The 24,058-nt window shown below is 50.9% G+C and overlaps 1 protein-coding gene across 2 annotated transcripts in view; it reads right to left on the bottom strand.

Annotated features, from left to right (window-relative positions):
* LOC144610202 (pleckstrin homology domain-containing family A member 2-like) overlaps positions 1–24,058 on the bottom strand; it is a 117,671-nt gene that overhangs the window by 8,276 nt on the left and 85,337 nt on the right. Inside the window, exons 6-10 of one of the 2 annotated variants that reach the window (XM_078428773.1) lie at positions 22,787–22,927; positions 5,265–5,414; positions 4,200–4,268; positions 2,180–2,244; positions 864–927 (exon numbers count right to left, since the gene is read on the bottom strand). In XM_078428773.1, coding sequence (XP_078284899.1) covers positions 864–927; positions 2,180–2,244; positions 4,200–4,268; positions 5,265–5,414; positions 22,787–22,927 — 489 coding nt within the window. The remainder of the gene's footprint in view (positions 1–863; positions 928–2,179; positions 2,245–4,199; positions 4,269–5,264; positions 5,415–22,786; positions 22,928–24,058) is intronic. The other variant, XM_078428774.1, reaches the window with a different exon arrangement.

Here is a 24,058-nt window from a genome sequence, read left to right as displayed (position 1 = left end):
TGCCACCTCTGGCAACTCGTTTCATATACCCACCACCCACTCAGTTTAAATGTTGCCCCTCAGGTTCCTATTTGCCCTCTCACCTTAAACCTATGTCCTCTGGTTCTCGATTCCCCTTATCCTACCACACTGTTCATTCATTCGATTTGTTCCCCTCATAGAAACATAGAAAACATAGAAAATAGGTGCAGGAGTAGGCCATTCGGCCCTTCGAGCCTTCAATATGATCATGGCTGATCATCCAGCTCAGTAACCTGTACCTGCCTTCTCTCCATACCCCCCGATCCCTTTAGCTACAAGGGCCACATCTAACTCCCTCTTAAATATAGCCAATGAACTGGCCTCAACTACCTTCTGTGGCAGAGAATTCCACAGACTCACCACTCTCTGTGTGAAGAAATGTTTTCTCATCTCGGTCCTAAAAGACTTCCCCCTTATCCTTAAGCTGTGACCCCTGGTTCTGGACTTCCCCAACATCGGGAACAATCTTCCCGCATCTAGCCTCTCCAACCCCTTAAGAATTTTATATGTTTCAATGAGATCCCCCCTCAGTCTTCTAAATTCCAACGAGTACAAGCCTAGTCTATCCAGTCTTTCTTCATATGAAGGTCCAGCCATCCCAGGGATCAATCTGGTGAACCTTCTCTGTACTCCCTCTAAGGCTAGAATCATGATTTTATACACCTCTGTAAGTTCACCCCTCATCCTCCTACACTCCAAGGAATAAAGTCCCAGCCCGCCCGACTCGACCCGACCCCTCCCTACATCTCAGGCCCTCACGTCCTGGCAACATTCACGTCAATCTTCTCTGCGCTCTTGGGTGCAAACGGAGTGAAATGCTTAAACATCTTTGACGGAATTACCTGAATGTAGAATGTTCTCGTCGCTGTGACCAATTCAAATAAATTATCCCTCATCAGGGCTTGGCTGTAGGCAAAAGAAAGGATAAAATGAGTAATGGGTGTACAAAGAGAAACTGGGGGGAAGTCAAAGAGTCACACAGTGTGGAAACAACTTGCCCATCCCGACCAACATGTCCCATCTACACTAGTCCCACCTGCCTGCGTTTGGCTCATATCCCTCTAAACTTGTCCTATCCAGCAGTAGAATCACTGGGACATGTTGGTCGGTGTGGGCAAGTTGGGCCGAAGGGCCTGTTTCCACACTGTATCACTCTATGAATTTATCCATGCACCATATCTGTGGAATTCTCTGCCTCAGAAGGCAGTGGAGGCCAATTCTCTGGATGCTTTCAAGAGAGAGATAGATAGAGCTCTTAAAGATCGCGGAGTCAGGGGGTATGGGGAGAAGGCAGGAACGGGGTACTGATTGAGAATGATCAGCCATGATAATAGACAATAGACAATAGACAATAGGTGCAGGAGTAGGCCATTCAGCCCTTCGAGCCAGCACCGCCATTCAATGCGATCATGGCTGATCACTCTCAATCAGTACCCCGTTCCTGCCTTCTCCCCATACCCCCTCACTCCGCTATCCTTAAGAGCTCCATCCAGCTCTCTCTTGAAAGCATCCAACGAACTGGCCTCCACTGCCTTCTGAGGCAAAGAATTCCACACCTTCACCACTCTCTGACTGAAAAAGTTCTTCCTCATCTCCGTTCTAAATGGCCTACCCCTTATTCTTAAACTGTGGCCCCTTGTTCTGGACTCCCCCAACATTGGGAACATGTTTCCTGCCTCTAATGTGTCCAATCCCCTAATTATCTTATATGTTTCAATAAGATCCCCCCTCATCCTTCTAAATTCCAGTGTATACAAGCCCAATCGCTCCAGCCTTTCAACATACGACAGTCCCGCCATTCCGGGAATTAACCTAGTGTTGGCGGTGCGTACAGGCTCGAAGGGCCGAATGGCCTACTCCTGCACCTATTGTCTATTGTCACCTGTCTACATGTTTCTTAAACATTGCGAGAGTCCCTGTCTCAGCTACCTCCTCCAGCAGCTCGTTCCATACACCCACCACCCGTTGTGCAAAGGAGTTACCCCTATTAAATCTTTCCCCGCCCACCGTGAGTCGATACCCTCTTGTTCACGATTCCCCTACTGCGGGCAAGAGACTGTGCATTTATGCCATCTATTCCTCTCATGACCTTGTACACCTCTATAAGATCACCACTCATCCTCCTGCGCTCTCGAAAGGATTAAATGGTTCCCCTTACCTGCAGCTACAGTCCTGAGCTCTCTGAATGTCCTTTAGAGGGATTGCTCGTAAAGGTTCTTTTTCCTAAACAAAAACACAAACATTTTAAAATTATTTAACGAAAAAGCATCAAGATTCTTAGTTTAATTTAGTTTTATTTTCACACCTGCTAGCAGCATAATTAGGCCATTCGGCCCATCATGTCAACTCCGCCATTCAATCACGGCTGATTTGTTTTTTTTAGCTTAGAGTTTAGAGACACAGCGCGGAAACAGGCCCTTCGGCCCACCGAGTCCGCACCGACCAGCGATCCCCGCACACTAACACTATCCTACACACACACACACACACACACACAGACACACACACGGGACAATTTACACTTATACCAAGCCAATTAACGTACAAACCGGTACGTCTTTGGAGCGGGGGAGGAAACCAAAGATCTTGGAGAAAACCCACGCAGGTCACGGGGAGAACGTACAAACTCCGTACAGACAGGATTGAACCTGGGTCGCTGGCGCTGTAAGCGCTGACGTTTTGGGTCGAGTCCCTTATTCAGACTGAGAGTCAGGGGGAGAGGGAGACTCGGGATCTGTGGAAGGGTAAGGTGTGAAAACGAGAGATCAAAGCAGACGATGTCCAAGGAAATGTAGAACGGCTCATCGAAGGTAGGCACAAAATGCTGGAGTAACTCAGCGGGTCAGGCAGCATCTCTGGAGAGAAGGAATGGGCGACGTTTCGGGTCGAGACCCTTCTTCAGACTGATGTCAGGGGGGGGGGGGCGGGACAAAGGAAGGATATAGATGGAGACAGGAAGACAGTGGGAGAACTGGGAAGGGGAGGAGTGGGACAGAGGAACTATCTAAAGTTAGAGAAGTCAGTGTTCGTACCGCTGGGATGTGAGCTGCCCAGGCGAAATATGAGATGCTGTTCCTCCAATTTGCGGTGGGCCTCACTATTGCACTGGAGGAGGCCCATTGTGTTAGCTGAGGGGAAGGTGACAATGAGTCACACAAACAGTAAAACTAATCAGGAGGACAGTGAAACTGGTCGGAGAACGGGGTTGGGACAGGGAGGGACAGAGAGAGAGAGAGAGGGTTACATGAAGTTAGAGAGATCAACATTGGGGTTGCAGCAGAATATCCACAAACTCCTCCTTTACACTAACCCAAGTGCCAATTTACCGCACAGCCATCAGATTTAATCCCAAACACACGGTGTCAAGTCAAGTCAAGTCAATTTTATTTGTACAGCACATTTAAAAGCAACCCACGTTGACCAAAGTGCTGTACATCTGATTAGGATCCAATGGAAAAAAAATGAAACATACAGTAGCACACAAACAGTTCACAGCGCCTCCTCAATGAGCCTCAAACGCTAGGGAGTAGAAATAGATTTTGAGCCTGGACTTAAAGGAGTCGATGGAGGGGGCAGTTCTGATGGGGAGAGGGATGCTGTTCCACAGTCTAGGAGCTGCAACCGCAAAAGCGCGGTCACCCCTGAGCTTAAGCCTAGACCGCGGGATAGTCAGTAGCCCCAAGTCGGCCGACCTGTCTCTGTGTGTGTCTCTGTGAATCGTGGTCCGCAGAAGGCCCACGGACGCCAACGGGACCAACAAGCTCATCGGGAAGGCTGGCTCTGTCCTGGGGGCGGAGTTGGGTTCATGGGGGGTGGTCTTGGAGGGGAGGAAGCTCCCCAAACTGCAGAGCATCCTGGACAATGCAGCTCACCCCCCTCCATGACACACTGGTCCACCTGAGGAGCACCTTCAGCAACAGACTGGTCCCACCAACACGCAGCACAGATGGGGCTATCAAACTGTACAACTCCTCCCCCTTCTGTCGTGGGGTGGACTGAGTCTGAGACTGACCCCCACCCCCCCCCCCCAATCTTTGCACATCCCCAATCCTTTCCACTCGCCACTTTAATTTCATGTTTCATGTGTCTTGTGTTTTTATGACTGTTGGCAGATCAATTTCCCTCCTGGGATAAATAAAGTTCTATCGTATCGCATCGCATCGTATCGAAGAACTCACCATTTCACATTTAAAGTAACTGAAAGAATTCTCGTCAAGGATGAAGTATCTCCTCTTCCAACTTTTCCTCTACAACATGAATAACAAACAGGCTGGTCAGCAGTCAGTGGTGTGTAAGGAACAAAGCGCACTCTTTGGCCGGTGTGGGCGAGTTGGGCTGAAGGGCCTGTTTCCACACTGTACCAATCATGGACTCTTACACAAGGAAAGAACATTGAATTGACCCCCACCTGGAGACCCCCCCCCCTGCTGTAGGAATGGAGATGGAGGGGAGAAATAGGTTGGAAACATAGAAAATAGGTGGTGGAGGCCATTTGGCCCTTCGAACCAGCACCGCCATTCATTGTGATCATGGCTGATCATCCACAATCAGTAACCTGTGCCTGCCTTCTCCCCATACCCCCTGATTCCGCTAGCCCCTAGAGCTCTATCTAACTCTCTTTTAAATTCATCCAGTGAATTGGCCTCCACTGCCCTCTGTGGCAGAGAATTCTACAAATTCACAACTCTCTGGGTGAAAAAGTTTCTTCTCACCTCAGTTTTAAATGGCCTCCCCTTTACTCTTAGACTGTGTGGCCCCTGGTTCTGGACTCACCCAAAATTGGGATCATTTTTCCAGTCCAGTTGTGGCATAGGGAAAGGGTGGGGAGGGTGGGTAAGAAAGGGGGTTGTGAGAATGGAGAAAGGAGAGGAGAAGGGGTCAGGTCAGGTCAGGACCCTTCTCCACATTGATTCTGGTGGGTGTGGGGGAGGTGGGGGGGGGGTGAGAGAAAGCTGGAAGAGAGATGGGGCAGGATAATCCTGGTAAGTGAGGGGAGGGGGGTGGAGGGGAGGGGAGGGGGGCGGGGAGGGGAGTGGAAGGGGGGGAGAGGAGTGGAAGGGAGGAGCGGAGAGGAGGGGAGGGCAGTGGAGGGGGGATGGGGAGGGGGGAGGGGTGTAGGGGGGTGTAGGGGAGGGGTGGAGGAGGGGAGGGGAGGGGAGTGGAGGGGAGGGGAGAGGGGAGGAGGGTAGGGGGGAGGGGGATTGGCTGGCTGTGGGCCCCGCGATGCCCTCAGTGCCACTCACCACGATGCCCTGCTTCACACAGAAGCCACTTTTGTACACCTGCGGCCCCCATGCCGGCTTGTTCCCCAACACCGGAATGCCACTGACGGAACGTTTCAGGACGCTGTGCGCGGTCGGCTCGGTGCCCTCCTGACCTTCTCCTCCGTTCACCTTTGGGGGCAAAGAAAAACGACACTGAGCAAGGCGGTGCCACCTGTCCACGGTGGGCGAGGGGGGGGGGGGGTGTGTGGGAGGGGGGGGGGGGGGGTCGAGGGGAGGAATGGGATACGTGTGTGTAGGAAAGAACTGCAGATGCTGGTTTAAACTGAAGATAGACACAAAATGCAGGAGTAACTCAGTGGGACAGTCAGCGAGAGAAGGAATGGGTGACGTTTCAGGTCAAGACCCTTCTTCAGACTGGTTAGGGATGAGGGAAACGAGAGATATAGACGGAGATGTAGAGAGATAAAGAACCATGAATGAAAGATATGCATGGATGACGTTTTGGTTCGAGACCCTTCTTCAGACTCAAGAGGACTCAGAACTCAGTCTGAAGAAGGGTCTCGACCCGAAACGTCACCCATTCCTTCTCTCCAGGGATGCTGCCTGACCCGCTGAGTTAGTCTGCCATTTTGTGTCTAGGGTTATAGGGGGAGCGTGTGGGCCCCACCAACGGTAATCAACTGGTACACTCTTTGTGTAGCTTTGAGTACAAGTCCCAAAAGCTGCTGGATGTAGGATATCCTGGTGCATATTTAAACCATTTCATCAAGGGCGGCGCGGTGGCGCAGCGGTAGAGTTGCCGCCTTACAGCGCTTCCAGCGCCGGAGACCCAGGTTCGATCCCGACTACGGGCGCCGTCTGTACGGTGTTTGTACGTTCTCCCCGTGACCTGCGTGGGTTTTTTCCGAGATCTTCGGTTTCCTCCCACACTCCAAAGACGTGCAGGTGTGTTGGTTAATTGGCTTAGTGTAAGTGTAAAATTGTCCCTTGTGCATGTAGGACAGTGTTAATGTGCGGGGATCGCTGGTCGGTCTGGACTCGGTGGGCCGAAGGGCCTGTTTCCCCACTGCATCTCTAAACTAAACTAAACTAAACTAAACTGGTACAGCTGTACAAGTCCCAAAAGCTGCCTGATGTGGGACACACTGTGACATATCTAAATCACTTCCTCAGCGATCTTTTATATAATACTAAACCAAGTGGACCCGTTGGGCCCAAACCTCTCCTGCATTGATGCAGCACCCTCTCTTCCCCCCTCCCCCTCCCCTCTCCCCCATCCCTCTCACCCCTCCCTCCCTCCCCCCCCCTCCCTCCCTTCCCCTCACCCTCTTCCCCACCCCCTCCCCTCTCCCCCTCCCCTCTCACCCTCCCCTCTCACCCCCTCCTCTCACCCCCTCCTCTCTCCCCCTCCCCTCCTCCTTCCCCTCCTCCCCACTCCATCCCTCCCTCCCCTTCCCCTCCCCCTCCCTCCACCCCCCTCAACCCCCTTTATCCTCCCTCGTCCCCCTTCCCTCCCTCCCCCCTTCATCCCTCCCTCCCCATTCCCTCACCCTCCCTCCCTAGGAGACAGATTTAAAATATGAATAACTTTAAAAATATAACACCGATTTCAATGAAACCTTTATCTAGCACCAAAGGGACGACGGTGAGTAAGGCGGGCCTAACATTGTCGCGCTATCGTGTGCCGTTTGGGCTGTAGTTCAGGAACAAACAAACAAACAAACGAGTTTTAGTATATAGATAAAGCACTTTTCTTTCCAAGACTAAGTTTCTTGTTTAAATCTACTTTGTTCATCTAAGCAGGAACGCAGGGGACTCCAGCATCACGGAGAGGAGTGAGGGGGTGTAGAATGAACCAACGCATTAAACCAAGACGTCACCAGCTCGTGTCAGTTCATTAGCACATAGATTGTCCTGACGTTTGTTCTCCATTACATGCAGAACCAAGAGGCCAGTATCTTGTCCATTCACATCTTCCGCAGAGGCCGTTCCCTCCGCAACTCTCCGGTTCACTCGCCCCTACCCACCCAAACCCCCTCCTCCCCAGGCAACCGCAGGAGATGCGACACCTGGCTCTGTACCTCCACCCTCGACTCCATCCAAGGACCACGGCAGTCCTTTCAGGTGAGGCAGAGGTTCACCTGCACCTCCTCCAACCTCATCTTCTGTATCCAGGTGTGGACTCATAAGGTCATAAGTGATAGGAGCGGAATTAGGCCATTCGGCCCATCAAGTCTAACCATTCAATCATGGATGATCCATCTCTCCCTTCTAACTCTATTAGATTGTTTTGGATTTTATTTTAGACATACAGCGCGGAAACAGGCCCTTCGGCCCACCGAGTCCGCGCCGCCCAGCGATCCCCGCACATCAACACTATCCTACACCCACTAGGGACAATTTTTACATTTGCCCAGCCAATTAACCTACAAACCTGCACGTCTTTGGAGTGTGGGAGGAAATTGAAGATCTCGGAGGAAACCCACGCAGGTCACGGGGAGAACGTACAAACTCCGTACAGACGGTGCCCATAGTCAGGATCAAACCTGAGTCTCCGGCGCTGCATTCGCTGTAAGGCAGCAACTCTACCGCTGCGCCACCGTGCCACCCTTCTCCTGCCTTCTCCCCATAACCCCTGACACCCTGTACATCGACGAGACCAAGCGCAGACTCGCCGATCGTTTCGCTGAACACCTCAACTCAGTCCGTCTAATCCTACTTGATCTCCCGGTTGCCAAACACTTTAACTCCCTCTCCCATTCCCACACTGACCTTTCTGTCCTGGGCCTCCTCCATTGTCAGAGTGAGGCCCAACTTAAATTGGAGGAACAGCACCTCATATTTCACTTGGGCAGCTTACACCCCAGCGGTAGACACAAAATGCTGGAGTAACTCAATAGACAATAGACAATAGGTGCAGGAGGAGGCCATTTGGCCCTTCGAGCCAGCACCACCATTCAATGTGATCATGGCTGATCATTCTCAATCAGTACCCCGTTCCTGCCTTCTCCCCATACCCCCTGACTCCGCTATCTTTAAGAGCTCTATCTAGCTCTCTCTTGAATGCATTCAGAGAATTGGCCTCCACTGCCTTCTGAGGCAGAGAATTCCACAGATTTACAACTCTCTGACTGAAAAGGTTTTTCCTCATCTCCGTTCTAAATGGCCTACCCCTTATTCTTAAACTGTGGCCCCTGGTTCTGGACTCCCCAACATTGGGAACATGCCTCTAACGTGTCCAACCCCTTAATAATCTTATATGTTTCGATAAGATCCCCTCTCATCCTTCTAAATTCCACTGTATACAAGCCAAGTCGCTCCAGTCTTTCAACATATGACAGTCCTGCCATTCCGGGAATTAACCTAGTAAACCTACGCTGCACGCCCTCAATAGCAAGAATCAGACTGAAGAAGGGTCTCGACCCGAAAAGTCACCCATTCCTTCTCTCCAGACATGCTGCCTGTCCCGCTGAGTTATTCCAGCATTTTGTGTCTGCCTTCGATTTAAACCAGCATCTGCAGTTTTCTTTCTTACACCCCAGTGGTATGAATATCAACCGCTCTAACTTCAAGTAACCCTTGCTTTCTCTCTCTCTACATCCCTCCCCATCCTAGTTCTCCGACCAGTCTGACTGCCCCCCTGATTAAATGTTATCTCTTTATGCCTCGTTGTCACCTTCCCCTAGCTAACAATGATCTTTTCTACATTTTCCTTGAACTTCGCCCCCTTTGATGTCTCGTTTTCACACCTCACACTTCCGTATCTCTGTGTCCCCCTCCCCACTGGCTCTCAGTCTGAAGAAGGGTCTCGACCCGAATCGTCCCACCCATTCCTTCTCTCCAGAGATGCTGCCTGTCCCATTGAGTTGCTCCAGCATTTTGTGCCTATCTTTGGTATGAATATTGACTTCTCTAACTTCAAGTAACCCTTGCTTTCTCTCTCTCTCCATCCCTCCACCATCCTAGTTCGCCGACCAGTCTGACTGCCCTCCTGATTAAATGTTACACTGTGATGCACTTGCAGTGGGGAAGAATGACGGCCTCACCTGAAAGGGCTAGCGGGCAAGAGTCTACAAAATCATGAGAGGAATAGATCGGGTAGATGCACAGAGTCTCTTGCCCAGAGTAGGGGAATCGAGGACCAGAGGACGTAGGTTTAAGGTGAAGGGGAAAAAATTTAATAGGAATCTGAGGGGTAACTATTTCCACGCAAAAGGTGGTGGGTGTATGGAACAAGCTGCCAGAGGAGGTAGTTGAGGCTGGGACTATCCCAACGTTTAAGAAACAGTTAGACAGGAACATGGGTAGGACAGGTTTGGAGGGATATGGACCAAGCTCAGGCAGGTAGGACTAGTCTAGTTGGGACATGTTGGCCGGTGTGGGCAAGTTGGGATGAAGGGCCTGTTTCCACGCTGTATCACTATGATTCTGTGCATCATTTACTCTTGAGTTTGTGTGAAATATTGGTCAATGTATTGAGCGAGGGTTTCGTGTGAATCTGGGAACGTGCTGCAATAGAACGAGCACAACTAGTGAGCAGTGCTGAACTACTATCTACCTCTTTGGGGACCCTCGGATTATCCTTGATCGGACTTTGCTGGATTTACCTTGCACCAAGCGTTATTCCCTTACCATGTATCTGTACGCTGTAATCAGCTCGATTGTAATCATGAACAGGCCGCGTACATCATTCCATTGACTGGCGAGCACACAGCAAAAAAGCCTTTCACTGAACCTCAGTACATGTGGCTGTAAAGTAAACTGCACTGCATGGTCTAGCTGTGAGGGCAATCACTTCCCCTTATGGCCGGGGCGATGAAGAGAAGGTCGTAGAGAGGAACGATGGCGATTTTTTAGGGTTGCCAACTGTCCCGTATTAGCCGGGACATCCCGTGTTTTGGGCTAAATTCGTTTGTCCCGTACGGGACCGCCCTTGCTGGGTTAGTAGGGTTGCCAACTTCCTCACTCCCAAACACGGGACAAGGACAAAGTTCAGACCAGCGTGTTATTTTTTTCTTGTGCCGTGGTTATCTGTACACAATACGTTTGCACGTTTTCACCGGATCTCGGTGCCACTCGAGGTTTGCCGACCTCCTCGCTCCCAAATACGAGACAAGGTGACGTCACCGCCCCGCGCCCCACCTGACCCTTTGTCCCTTATTTGGGAGTGAGGAAGTTGGCATCCCAATCGGCAATGGAGAGACGACTTCCGCTGACAGCAGCTGTGGTGACTGTTCTCGGCCGGTGTAATGTGGTTGGAACCAAACCACAAGACATCAGGAGAAAACGTTCTGTTTCCACACGGTGAGCTGCGATCTGCTCTGAACTGCCCCAAAGTGGAAGTAAAAACAACAGCTTTTCACTGATCAAAACACAGGGCCTGGGCGGCGCGTTGGCGCTGCGGTAGAGTTGCCGCCTCACTGCGCCAGAGACCCGGGTTCGATCCCGACTACGGGTGCTGTTGTACGGATTTCGTACGTTCTCCCCGTGACCTGCGTGGGTTTTCTCCAGGTGCTCTGGTTTCCTCCCACACTCCAAAGACGTGCAAGTTTGTAGGCTGATTGGCTCGGTAAAATTGTAATTGGGCCCGAGCATGTAGGATGGTGTTAGTGCGCGGGGATCGCGGGTCAGCACGGACCCGGTGGGACGAATGGCCTGTTTCTGCGCTGTATCTCTAAACTAAACTAAAAATACCTTCAAGACGGATAGACACAAAGTGCCGAAGTAAATCAGCGGATCAGGCAGCATCTCTGGAGAAAAAGGATAAGTGACATTTCGGTTCAGGACCCCGAAACGTCACCCATCCATTTTCTCCAGAGATGCTGCCTGATCCGTTGTGTTACTCCAGCACTTTTGTGTCTATCTTTGGCGTAAACCAGCATCTGCAGTTCTTTGTAGGAAGGAATTGCAGACGCTGGTTTAAACCGTAGATGGACACAAAAGGCTGGAGTAACTCAGCGGGGCAGGCAGCGTCTCTGGAGAAAATGGATGGGTGACGTTTCGGGTCAAGACCTGAAGAAGGGTCTCGACCTAAAACGTCACCCATCCATTTTCAAAGCAGGAACGCAGGTGACTCCTGCATCACGGAGAGGAGTGAGGGGGTGTAGAATGAACCAACGCATTAAACCAAGATGTCACTAGCTCGTGTCAGTTCATTAGCACATAGATTGTCCTGACCAAGAGGCCAGTATCTTGTCCATTCACATCTTCCGCAGAGGCCGTTCCCTCCGCAACTCTCCAGTTCACTCGCCCCTTCCCACCCAAACCCCCTCCTCCCCAGGCAACCGCAGGAGATGCAACACCTGTCCCTGTACCTCCACCCTCGACTCCATCCAAGGACCACGGCAGTCCTTTCAGGTGAGGCAGAGGTTCACCTGCACCTCCTCCAAACTCATCTTCTCTATCCAGGTGTGGACTCACAAGGTCATGTGATAGGAGCGGAATCAGGCCATTCGGCCCATCAAGTCTAACCATTCAATCATGGATGATCTATCTGCAGTTCTTTGTTTCTGCAACTTGAAGGTGGTGTTGGTAAACCACATCACTCAACCACTGAAGTGCCCATCGTGATATGTCTTAGATATGCCTCTGCCCTGTACCTGCTGGGCACCCATGACTTGGCAGTGGGCATGGCAGTGGGCAGACGTGCTAGTGTGGCACTAAAGTGCACTGGGCATGAGTTTCAGCTTGCCTTTGCTGCCCTCGGTGAAGCGCATTGGCTGAGGGAGTTGCAGGGTTGAGCTGGAAAGGCCAGAGACGTGCTTGTAAGTCAGGATGGTGTGGAGCGGGTTCCATCCTGACCCCCGGCTGCTGTCTGTGCAGAGTTTGCACGTTCTCCCCGTGACCCGCGTGGGTTTGCTCCCACATTCCAGAGACGTGCGGGTTTGTGGGTTAATGGCCCACCTCTTTGAATTGCCCCCTGTGGGTAGCGTGCGGACGTGAAAGTGGCATAGCGTAGAACTAGTAGAACTAGTGCGAACGGGTGATCGATAGTCGGTGAGGACCCGGTGGGCCGAAGGGCCTGTTTCCATGCTGTATCTCTAGGGTGGCGCAGCGGTAGACTCACTGCCTTACAGCGAATGCAGCGCCGGAGACTCGGGTTCGATCCCGACTACGGGCGCTGTCTGTACGTTCTCCCCGTGACCTGCGTGGGTTTTCTCCGAGATCTTCGGTTTCCTCCCACACTCTAAAGGAGTGCAGGTATGTCGAGTTAATTGGCTCGGAAAAATGTAAAAATTGTGTGTAGGATAGCGTTAATGTGCGGGGATCGTTGGTCGGTGCGGACCCGGTGGGCCGAGGGGCCTGTTTCTGCGCACTATCTCTAAACTACACTCAACTAAATCTTCACTGAGAGCAGTGCCCTGTCAGGCAAGGAAACTGAGCTCTTCCTGTGCTTGTGTAAAGAGGGTATGATGAAAGGGAAGTACGCTGGAACAAAGTGGAGAAAGAACGGGTTGACGCAACAAAGGTTCGCCTTTGTGTACAGTAGGGTTGCCAACTTCCTCACACCACAAATAAGGGACAAAGGGTGACGTCACCGCCCCGCGTCCCCACGTGACCCTCACCCAGCCAGCGGCCACGCGCTCCTGCTCCACCAATGGCGGCCGAAGGTAGACAAAATGCTGGAGTATCTCTGGATAAGCAGCATCTCTAGATGCTGGATGAAGTTTGGTTGACGGATCAGCGGTAGTGTGTGGGTATTCTCTCCGTTCCATTGGGCCCAGTGCCAGCGGGACGACCTCACACTGGTAAACCAACCTTGCGGGTGGCACACAACACCCTCGGCTGTAGGGCAGACCCATGGCTCAGCGGTAGAGTTGCTGCCTTACAGCATTCACAGCGCCAGGGTCCCGAGTTCGATCCTGACCACGGGTGCTGTTGGTACGTTCTCCCCGTGACCTGCGTGGGTTTTCACCGAGATCTTTGGGTTTCCTCCAAGTGGCGCTACTCTCCTCCGCCCGCACGTGATCCATAATCCCTCGATTCCCTGCTTATCCATGTGCCGTTCTAAAAGCCGCTTAAACACCACTATCGTATCTGCCTCCACCACCCCTGACAATGTTCCAGGCCCCCACCACCCTCTGTGTAAAATAGTTTCAATAGACAATAGACAATAGGTGCAGGAGGAGGCCATTCGGCCCTTCGAGCCAGCACCGCCATTCAATGTGATCATGGCTGATCATTCTCAATCAGTACCCCGTCCCTGCCTTCTCCCCATACCCCCTGACTCCGCTATCCTTAAGAGCTCTATCCAGCTCTCTCTTGAATGCATTCAGAGAATTGGCCACTGCCTTCTGAGGCAGAGAATTCCACAGATTCACAACTCTCTGACTGAAAAAGTTTTTCCTCATCTCAGTTCTAAATGGCCTACCCCTTATTCTTAAACTGTGGCCCCTGGTTCTGGACTCCCCCAACATTGGGAACATGTTTCCTGCCTCTAATGTGTCCAACCCCTTAATAATCTTATATGTTTCAATAAGATCTCCTCTCATCCTTCTAAATTCCAGTGTATACAAGCCTAGTCAATAGACAATAGACAATAGGTGCAGGAGTAGGCCATTCAGCCCTTCGAGCCAGCACCGCCATTCAATGCGATCATGGCTGATCACTCTCAATCAGTACCCCGTTCCTGCCTTCTCCCCATACCCCCTCACTCCGCTATCCTTAAGAGCTCTATCCAGCTCTCTCTTGAAAGCATCCAACGAACTGGCCTCCACTGCCTTCTGAGGCAGAGAATTCCACACCTTCACCACTCTCTGACTGAAAAAGTTCTTCCTCATCTCCGTTCTAAATGGTGCTCCAGTCTTTCAACATATGAAAGTCCCGCCATTCCGGGAATTAACCTAGTTAATCTACGTTGCACGACCTCAACCGTGTCACCTTAAAGGTAGGGCCTCCAGTCTTTGACATTGCCAACCTGAGGAAAAAGGTTCTGACGGTCTACCCTATCTGTGCCTCCCATAACTCTACGAACTCCTATCACAATGCACGATGAGCCTTTGATGGCTCTGGGCCTGTAGTCACTGGAGTTTAGAAGGATGAGGGGGAATCCCTTTGAAACCTACCTTTGGCCAGCACAGTGGCACAGTGGTAGAGTTGCCGCCTTACAGCGAATGCAGCGCCGGAGACCTGGGTTCGATCCTGACTATGGGCGCTGTCTGTACGGAGGTTGTACGTTCTCCCCGTGACCTGCGTGGGTTTTCTCCGAGATCTTCGGTTTCCTCCCACACTCCAAAGACGTACGGGTTTGTAGGTTAATTGGCTTGGTAAATGTAAAAATTGTCCCTAGTGGGTGTAGGATAGTGTTAATCTGTTAATTAGTGATAGGGGATCGCTGGTCGGCGCGGACCCGGTGGGCCGAAGGGCCTGTTTCCGCGCTGTATCCCTAAACTAAACTAAACTACCGGATAATGAAAGGCCTAGATGGAGTGGATGTTGAGAAGATGTTTCCAGTGGTGGGAGAGTCTCGGACTAGAGGGCACAGACAGCCTCAGAATAAAAGAGGTACCTTTAGAATAGAGGTGAGGAAGAATTTCTTCAGCCAGAGGATGGTGAATCTGTGGAATTCATTGCCACAGAGGGCTGTGGAGGTCAATGGGTCTATTTCATGCAGAGATTGATAGGTTCTTGATTGGAAAGGGAGTCAAAGGTTATGGGGAGAAGGCAGGAGAATGTGGGAAATATAGATCAATCGTGATAGAATGACGGAGAGGACTCGATGGGCAGAATGGCCTAATTCCGATCTGATGTTTTACGGTCTTATCAGATATCCACTCAATATTTGCCTCTCTAGAGAAAACGATACAAGTCTGTCCAACCTCCTGTTCCCCAGAGATGCTGCCTGACCTGCTGAGTTACTCCAGCATTCTGTGTCTTTTTTTGTAACCCAGCATCTGCAGTTCCTTATTTCTAAATATTTCTTTCACTGGTATTACTGTGATTCCTCTTTGAATGTTTTTAAGGTTGCAGTTGATATATTCCTGATTAGTGGGCGGGAATGCGGAGTTGAAGTGACCATCAGATCAGCCGTACTCTCATTGAAGGGCAGAACAGACTCAAGGGGCTGAATGGCCTAATGCTGTCCCTAATTCACACCAGTTTCTACAACGACCCAGAGTTTTCACAGTCACTGTTCCTGTATCATTTTGTATCACCATGCTGGTGAATCTGTGGAATTCTTTGCCACAGAAGGCTGTGGAGGCCAAGTCAATGGATATTTTTAAGGCAGAGATAGATGGATTCTTGATTAGTACGAGTTTAGTTTAGTTTAGTTTGGAGATACAGCGCAGAAACAGGCCCTTCGGCCCACCGAGTCCATACCGACCAGCGATCCCCGCACATTAACACTATCCTTCACACACTAGGACATTTTTTTTTAACATTTACACCACGCCAATTAACCTACAAACCTGCACGTCTTTGGAGTGTGGGAGGAAACCGACGATCTCGGAGGAAATCCACGCGATCACGGGGAGAACGTACAAACTCCGTACAGACAGCACCCTTGGTCGGGATCGAACCCGGGTCTCGGGCGCTGTGAGGCAGCGACTCTACCGATGTGCCAGGTGGTGCCAGGTGTCAGGGGTTACGGGGAGAAGGCAGGAGAATGGGGTTAGGAGGGAGAGATTGATCAGCCATGATTGAATGGCAGAGTAGAGTTGACCAATTGGGTAGGATGGCCCAGTTCTGCTCCTATCTCTTTTGTGACCTTATTTTGTTTAACTACAACAATGGCCCCATAGCAGAAGCGTACATGTGGCGGGGCTGGAAACTGGGAGTGTCCTGAGCTCATTCTGCTTCCACCATTGTCTATTGTACAAGTGATGGTTCCCACTGATTGTTCCGGAAGCTCGCGCCATTTTCAGGACGGACGATGACAGCGATGTAACATTTGAAACATGGATGACGGACACGGAAGAAGACGACTACAACAATTTATTTTTGTAAAATGGTATCACAAAATGCTGGAGCAACTCAGCGGGTCAGGCAGCATCTCGGGAGAGAAGGAATGGGTGACGTTTCGGGTCGAGACCCTTCTTCAGACTGATGTCAGGGGGAGGGGTCAAAGATAGGATGCAGTGGGAGGCAGGAAGACTAGTAGGAGAACTGGGAAGGAGGAGGGGTGATTTGAACCAGCATCTGCAGTTATTTTCCTACAATCAGTCTGAAGAAGGGTCTCGAACCGAAACGTCACCCATTCCTTCTCTCCTGAGATGCTGCCTGACCCGCTGAGTTACTTCAGCATTTTGTGAATAAATACCTTCGATTTGAACCAGCATCTGCAGTTATTTTCCTACACTTACGTTTAAAAAAATGGAATTTGCTCTGGACTCCATCTGCCGGGGATGGGATTCGAACTCCCGTCCCTGGGTTTGGAGGCTCGGAGCTCCGTCTGCCAGCCCTGCAACCTGGCCGCGGCAACCCTGTTTGAATCAGGGCGAGTGGTGTACGAAAGCTTTCGAACAGACGCTCTGGAGCCTAAAGAGTTAACAGCCCAATTTTGGAACCAAATGAGGAAAGGCGTCAGTGAGGGTGACAGAATGCAAATGCAGTTTCTAAATATGCGTTGCGGTTGATCGTGCTGAAGAGATAACTAAACTGGAATCAGCCAGCGATGTCCAGAGTTGACAATGCTGGGGCCACACACGTGTTTAACTCTATCATGAACCATAGAGACATAGAGAATAGGTGCAGGAGTCGGCCATTCGGCCCTTCGAGACAGCACCGCCATTCAATACGATCATGGCTGACCATCCCAAATCAGTACCCCGTTCCTGCTTTCTCCCCATATCGCTTGATTCCGTTAGCCCTAAGAGCTATGTGTTCGCAGGAACTGCAGAAGCCGGTTTAAACCGACGATCGACATAAAAAGCAGGAGTTAATCAGCGGGACAGGCAGCATCTCTGGAGAGAAGGAATGGGTGATGTTTCAGGTCTGAAAAAGGGTCTCGACCCGAAATGTCACCCATTCCTTCTCTCCAGAGATGCTGCCTGTCCCTCTGAGTTACTCCAGCATTTTGTGCCTATCTTTACCCTCAGAGCTATATATCTATCTAACTCTCTTTTATAAACATCCAGCGAATTGGCCTCCACTGCCTTCTGTGGCAGAGAATTCCACAGATTCACAACTCTCCGGGTGAAAATGTTTTTCCTCATCTCAGTCCTAAATGGCCGACCTCTTATTCTTAAACTGTGACCCCTGGTTCTGGACTCCCCCAACACGGGGAACATTCGGTGTGGACTCGGTGGGCCGAAGACCCCGTTTCCACGCTGTATCGCTAAACTTAACTTCACTCGAAATCGGAGTGAAGTGTAAAGCCAGATGTAGGTACAATACGATAAACTTTATTTATCCCAGGAGGGAAATTGGTCTTTGCCAATCAGTCATAAAACACAACACGATACATGAACATGAAATTAAATTGATGAGTAGAAAGTCCAGGATTGGGGATGAGTAAAGATTGGGGAGGGCGGGGGGGTGGGGGTAAAGGGGAGTCAGTCTACCCCATGACAGAAGGGGGAGGTGGAAGGGGAGAGATAGTGGGAGACATGGGTGTGCACTTGGACAGGGCACAGGGCAGAGAGCGGGAAGAAAAAAAAGAGAATTGGTCATGTTGGTGATGAGGCCAAAATCAGATTTAGATTCAGGACGATGGAGCAGTTCTACACAGTCAGGTGGACAATACGTGCTCTGGTTAGTTTAGGTTAGAGATACATCATTGAAACAGGCCCTTTGGCCCACCGAACCCACGCCGCCCAACGATCCCCGCACATTGACACGGTCCTACGCACACTAGGGATGTTTTACACTTATACCAAGCCATTTAACCCTACAAACCTGCACGTCTTTGGAGTGTGGGAGGAAACCGAAGATCTCGGAGAAAAACCACTGGGAGAACGTACAAACTCCGTACAGACGGCGCCCGTAGTCGGGATCGAACCCGGGTCTCTGGAGCTGTGCGCGCTGTAAGGCAGCAACTCTACCGCCGCGCCACCGTGCCGCCCTTCTGTGCAGGCTGCCCCATCGAGGGCAGTTACGATGACCCTTCCGATCTGTTCTAACCCCAGTGTGTTGTTTTCGACAGCAGATGCGCGGGCCAGTTGTTCTTCACAGAGAGAGAGAGAGTAGCTGGGGCCCGGAACGTGCTGCCAGGGGCAGTGTTGGAGGCAGATTCGAGCGGTACGTTTAAGAGGCTTTTGGACGTGTAGGCAGGTTAACTTGGCTTCACGTTCGGCACAAACATTCCTGGGCTGCACTGTTCTATGAGTTGGCACCTTCGCCAATACCACCATGACATGAGCCACTTCTGCCCCTCCCTCGCCCACCCACGTCTTTCTTAGCTCTGGACTTTAACCCAACGCACATACCCAAATGGTATGAATATTGATTTCTCTAAAGGGCCTGTCCCACTTTAGGCGATTTTTAAGGCTACTGCCGGCGACTGTCAAAGTCGTAGCTGATCGCCAACATTTTCTTTTACCCAACGACAGTGACCACGGCAGTGACCGCGACAATGACCACGACAATGACCACGACAATGACCTCGACAATGACCGCGACAATGACCGCGACAATGACCGCGACAATGACCACGACAATGACCACGACAATGACCGCGACAATGACCACGACAATGTCCACGACAATGACCACGACAATGACCACGACAGTGACCACAATGACCATGACAGTGACCACGACAGTGACCACAATGACCATGACAATGACCACGACAATGACCACGACAGTGACCACAACAGTGACCACGACAGTGACCACAATGACCATAACAGTGACCATGACAATGACCACAATGACCACGACAATGACGAGTCAGGTCGATACAAGTTACTTTTTTTGTGAAACTAGCACCTGGCTAAGAGATTACACCTTCTTCGGAAACATCGCGAAATCCCCACGCTTACCTGACCGTCAAACTGCCGCCTCCAATCTACCCGTCAAATGTCCTGACGGTAAATAAATTGGTTCAATAAAACTATCTTCTGGTATCTCCAAATGCCTTTTCTTAATTTAATATTACGTGCTTTTAAATGCATCTGCGACAACCTAGCAAACCTGGGGACAGCGTGCGACAGACAGCGCCCGCAATAAGCTACGATACCTGGTGACAAGCCAGCTGTCGCTGAGAAATTTCTATCTGGAAAATTTTTCTGCGATGCGATTCTTGGAAGACTCCTCACGATCGTGCCCGCGACACCCCGGCAAACGTTCGGCGACAGCCTAGACACCGGCAGTCGCCTTAAAATCACCTAAGTGAGACAGGCCTTTAACTTCAAGTTTCCCCAGCATGCCCTCTCTCTCCTCTCCACCCCTCCCCCACCCAAGTCGCACCAGCTTCTCGTTCCCACCTGGCCCCCAGCTAACAACGGCCTGTTTCATTTACCATCGTTACTTTTTTTGCACATCTTTCATTCATTCGTTCCACATCTCTCCACGTCATCGTCGATATCTCTCGTTTCACTCTCCCCTGACTCACTCAGTCTGAAGAAGGGTCTCGACCCGAAACGTCACCCGTTCCTGCTCTCCAGAGATGCCGCCTGTCCCGCTGAGTTACTCCAGCATTTTGTGTCGATCTCCGGTTGAAGCCCGCATCTGCAGTTCCTTCCTACACTTACCATATGTCTTTGTTATCACTCTATCTACCCATGTGGGCACAATATTATTATTTTCCGTTTCCTTTAACTTCGCTCAACTTAATGGCTCTTCCACAGTTGTCTTGCCTTCAGTTATGAAGACCATCAGGCTTTCTTCCCTCTACACTTTTTCTCCTTTCAGATGACCCGGCCTTTGGACTGATTATTCACATGAAGACGTTCTCGATGTGTTAAAGATGCCGTACAAACAAAAAATACCGGTACTGAAGTCACCTGTTAAGTATTGAATCAAGCTGTCTCCCAATGAAGGCTTTCTACCCAATCTGACTCAAAGTGAATACCATTACTTTACAACCTAACGGTATGAAAGCAAAAAGCTCACTGGAGTAACTCAGCAGGTCAGACAGACCGATCTCGACCCAAAACGTCACCGATTCCTTTCAATTTTTTTTATAATTTAGAGATACAGCACGGAAATAGGCCCTTCGGCCCACCGAGTCTGTACCGACCAGCGATCTCCGCACATTAACACTATCCTACAGACATTAGGGATAATTTACACATACACTCTGCCAATTAACCTGTACGTCTTTGGAGTGTGGGTGGAGACTGAAGATCTCGGAGAAAACCCACGCAGGTCACGGGGAGAACGTACAAACTCCGTACAGACGGCACCCGTAGTCGGGATGGAACCCGGGTCTCCGGCGCTGCATTGGCTGTAAGGCAGCAACTCTACCGCCGCGCCACCCAGTTTAAAGCTGGGGAAAGTTTAAGGAGAATTGCGGGGCAGGTTATTTTTCACGCGGAGAGTGGGTGGGGGCCTGGAACGCGCTGCCAGAGGTGGTGGTGGAGGCCAATGTGATCGTGGTGTTTACGGGGCTTTTAGAAGGCCACATGGATACGCAGGGAATGGAGGGATGTAGATCGCGTGCAGACATGAGCGACTATGTTAACTTAGCATAGTGCTCAGCAGAGACAGGATGGGCCAAAGGGCCTGTCCCAGCACAGTATCGTTCAATGTTCTCAAAAACAGAGTCTGGTCATCAATTCCATACCAATGTTATGTTTATTCTTCATCTGCTAACTGTAAATTGTCTTCGTCATAGAGTCACGCAGCATGGAAACCGGCCCGTCAGCTGAACTTGTCCGTGCTGACCAAGATGCCCCATCCACACTATGTCCCACCTGCCTTCCGCGTGGCTGTCCAAATGGTAAATGGCGTTATCGCATCTGCCTCAACAACCTCATCCGGCAGCTCATTCCATACACCCACCACCTTCTGTGTGGAAAACGTTGCCCCTCGGGTGCTTATTAAATCTTTCCCCCCTCACCTTAAACCTGTGTCCTCTGATTCTTGAATATTGGTTCTTGATTCCCCTACTCTGGGTAAAAGACTGTGTGCATTTACACCATCTAACCCCCTCATGATCTTGTATACCTCTACCAGATCACACCTCAACCTCCTGTGCTCCAAGGAATATTGTCCTATCCCTAAAGCTCAGGCCCTCGAGTCCTGGCAATGTACTTGCAAATCGAGGTATAGACAATAGACAATAGGCGCAGGAGGAAGCCATTCGGCCCTTCGAGCCAGCACCGCCATTCAATGTGATCATGGCTGATCATTCTCAATCAGTACCCCGTTCCTGCCTTCTCCCCATACCCCCTGACTCCGCTATGCTTAAGAGCTCTATCTAGCTCTCTCTTGAATGCATTCAGAGAATTGGCCTCCACTGCCTTCTGAGGCAGAGAATTCCACAGATTTACAACTCTCTGACTGAAAAAGTTTTTCCTCATCTCAATTCTAAATGGCCTCCCCCTTATTCTTAAACTGTGGTCCCTGGTTCTGGACTCCCCACAACATTGGGAACATGTTTCCTGCCTCTAATGTGACCAACCCCTTAATAATCTTATACGTTTCGATAAGATCTCCTCTCATCCTTCTAAATTCCAGTGTGTACAAGCCTAGTCGCTCCAGTCTTTCAACATATGACAGTCCCGCCATTCCTGGAATAAACCTAGTAAACCTACGCTGCACACCCTCAATAGCAAGAATATCCTTCCTCAAATTTGGAGACCAAAACTGCACACAGTACTCCAGGTGCGGTCTCACTAGGGCCCTATACAACTGCAGAAGGACCTGTTTGCTCCTATACTCAACTCCTCTTGTTAGGAACTGCAGATGTTTTGTGTGGGCCAAAGGGCTTCTTCATGTGTTGAACCATTTGCTGTCCTGTGTTGCTTAATGATGTAACAAGCTGGAGATGTTTGTCCCAGGCATTTGATCATTCAATCAAAAAAAAGACATGAAGTGCTGGAGTAACTCAGCGGGTCAGGCAGCATCTGTGGAGAACATGGATAGGTGACGTTTCACAGATTGCTGGAGTAACTCAGCGGGTCAGGCAGCATCTGTGGAGAACATGGATAGGTGACGTTTCACAGAGTGCTGGAGTAACTCAGCGGGTCGGGCAGCATCTCTGGAGAACATGGATAGGTGACGTTTCACAGAGTGCTGGAGTAACTCAATGAGTCAGGCAGCATCTCTGGAGGACATGGATAGGCGTTGTTTTAAGTCGGGACCTTTTTTCAGATCGAATCTCTGCACTCTCTGCAGCTTAGCTTTACTTTACACTTTGGAGATACAGCGCGGAATCAGGCCCTTCGGCCCACTGAGTCCGGGCCGACCAGCGATAGCCCCGTACACTAGCACTATCCCACACACACACCAGGGACGATGCACAACTTACCAAAGCCGATAAACCTACAAACCCGCACGTCTTTGGAGTGTGGGAGCGCCCGGGGGAATCCCGCGCTGTCACGGGGAGAACGTGCCGTCAGTACCCAGAGTTGGGATGGAACCCGGGTCTCCGGCGCTGCGAGGATGTGACTCTACCGCTGCGCCACCGTGCCCGTCGTAGTTGTTCTCACCTGAGCGATGGGCGTCTGCACCACGACTCCGCCGATGATTTCGGTCTTGTACGGGACCTGCTTGCGCACGGTCTGAGCCTCCGCTGGAGTGCTGGTAATCTCGGCGCTGGGCTGGGGGTCATTTGATTTGCCCTTGGGCACCTGGTTGCAAAAGGAGGGAGGTTCACAAGTTCTCTCCTCGGTTTATGGAGAGGTTTCAGAGGACCTCAGAGCATCCGTGTAAAACCAGTCAAAGCCCACCCACTGATGTGCAGTGCTAGGGCAGTGGAGACCATAGTCATCAGGTCAGAAGTGTTAGATTTTTAGATTTAGAGATACAGCGCAGAAACAGGCCCTTCGGCCCACCAGGTCCGCGCCGCCCAGCGATCCCCACACATTAACACTGTCCCTAGTGGGTGTAGGATAGTGTTAATGTACGGGGATCACTGGGCGGCACGGACTTGGAGGGCCGAAAAGGCCTGTTTCCGGCTGTATATATATGATATGATATGATATGATATGATACACCCACTAGGGACAATTTTTACATTTGCCCAGCCAATTAACCTACATACCTGTACGTCTTTGGAGTGTGGGAGGAAACCGAAGATCTCGGAGAAAACCCACGCAGGTCACGGGGAGAACGTACAAACTCCGTACAGACGGATCGAACCTGAGTCTCCGGCGCTGCATTCGCTGTAAGGCAGCAACTCTACCGCTGCGCCACCGTGCAGGAGCAGAATTAGGCCACTCGGCCCATCAAATCCCCTCCGCTGTTCCATCATGGCAAATCTTGGCATTGAAGACCTGCCACACTATGGGTTTATTGGTCTGCACTGGCTTTATCTCACCTGCCCATTCTGTGGTGTCCATTCTGCCCATCCACACACACACACACAACTTGATGCGTCATTGAAACAGGAACACACCCACACCCACTCCCACACCCACTCCCACACCCACTCCCACACCCACTCCCACACCCACTCCCACTCCCACACCCACTCCCACTCCCACTCCCACACCAGTGATCCCTCACTCCTGTTAAACCTCACCACCCAGCATAAGGTCATAAGTGATAGGAGCAGTATTATGCCATTTGGCCCATCAAATCTACTCTGCCATTCAATCATGGCTGATCTCTCTCTCCCTCCTAACCCCATTCTCCTGCCTTCTCCCCATAGCCTCTGACACCCGTACTAATCAAGAATCTATCTATCCCTGCCTTAAAAATATCCGCTGACTTGGCCTCCACAGCCTTCAGTGGCAAAGAATCCCACAGATTCACCACCC

This window comes from Rhinoraja longicauda, chromosome 36 (genome assembly GCF_053455715.1).
Source record: "Rhinoraja longicauda isolate Sanriku21f chromosome 36, sRhiLon1.1, whole genome shotgun sequence".
Classification (NCBI taxonomy): Eukaryota; Metazoa; Chordata; class Chondrichthyes; order Rajiformes; family Arhynchobatidae; genus Rhinoraja; species Rhinoraja longicauda.
Note: the sequence above shows the minus strand (reverse complement) of the source record. Positions and strands in the feature narration are given on the sequence as shown.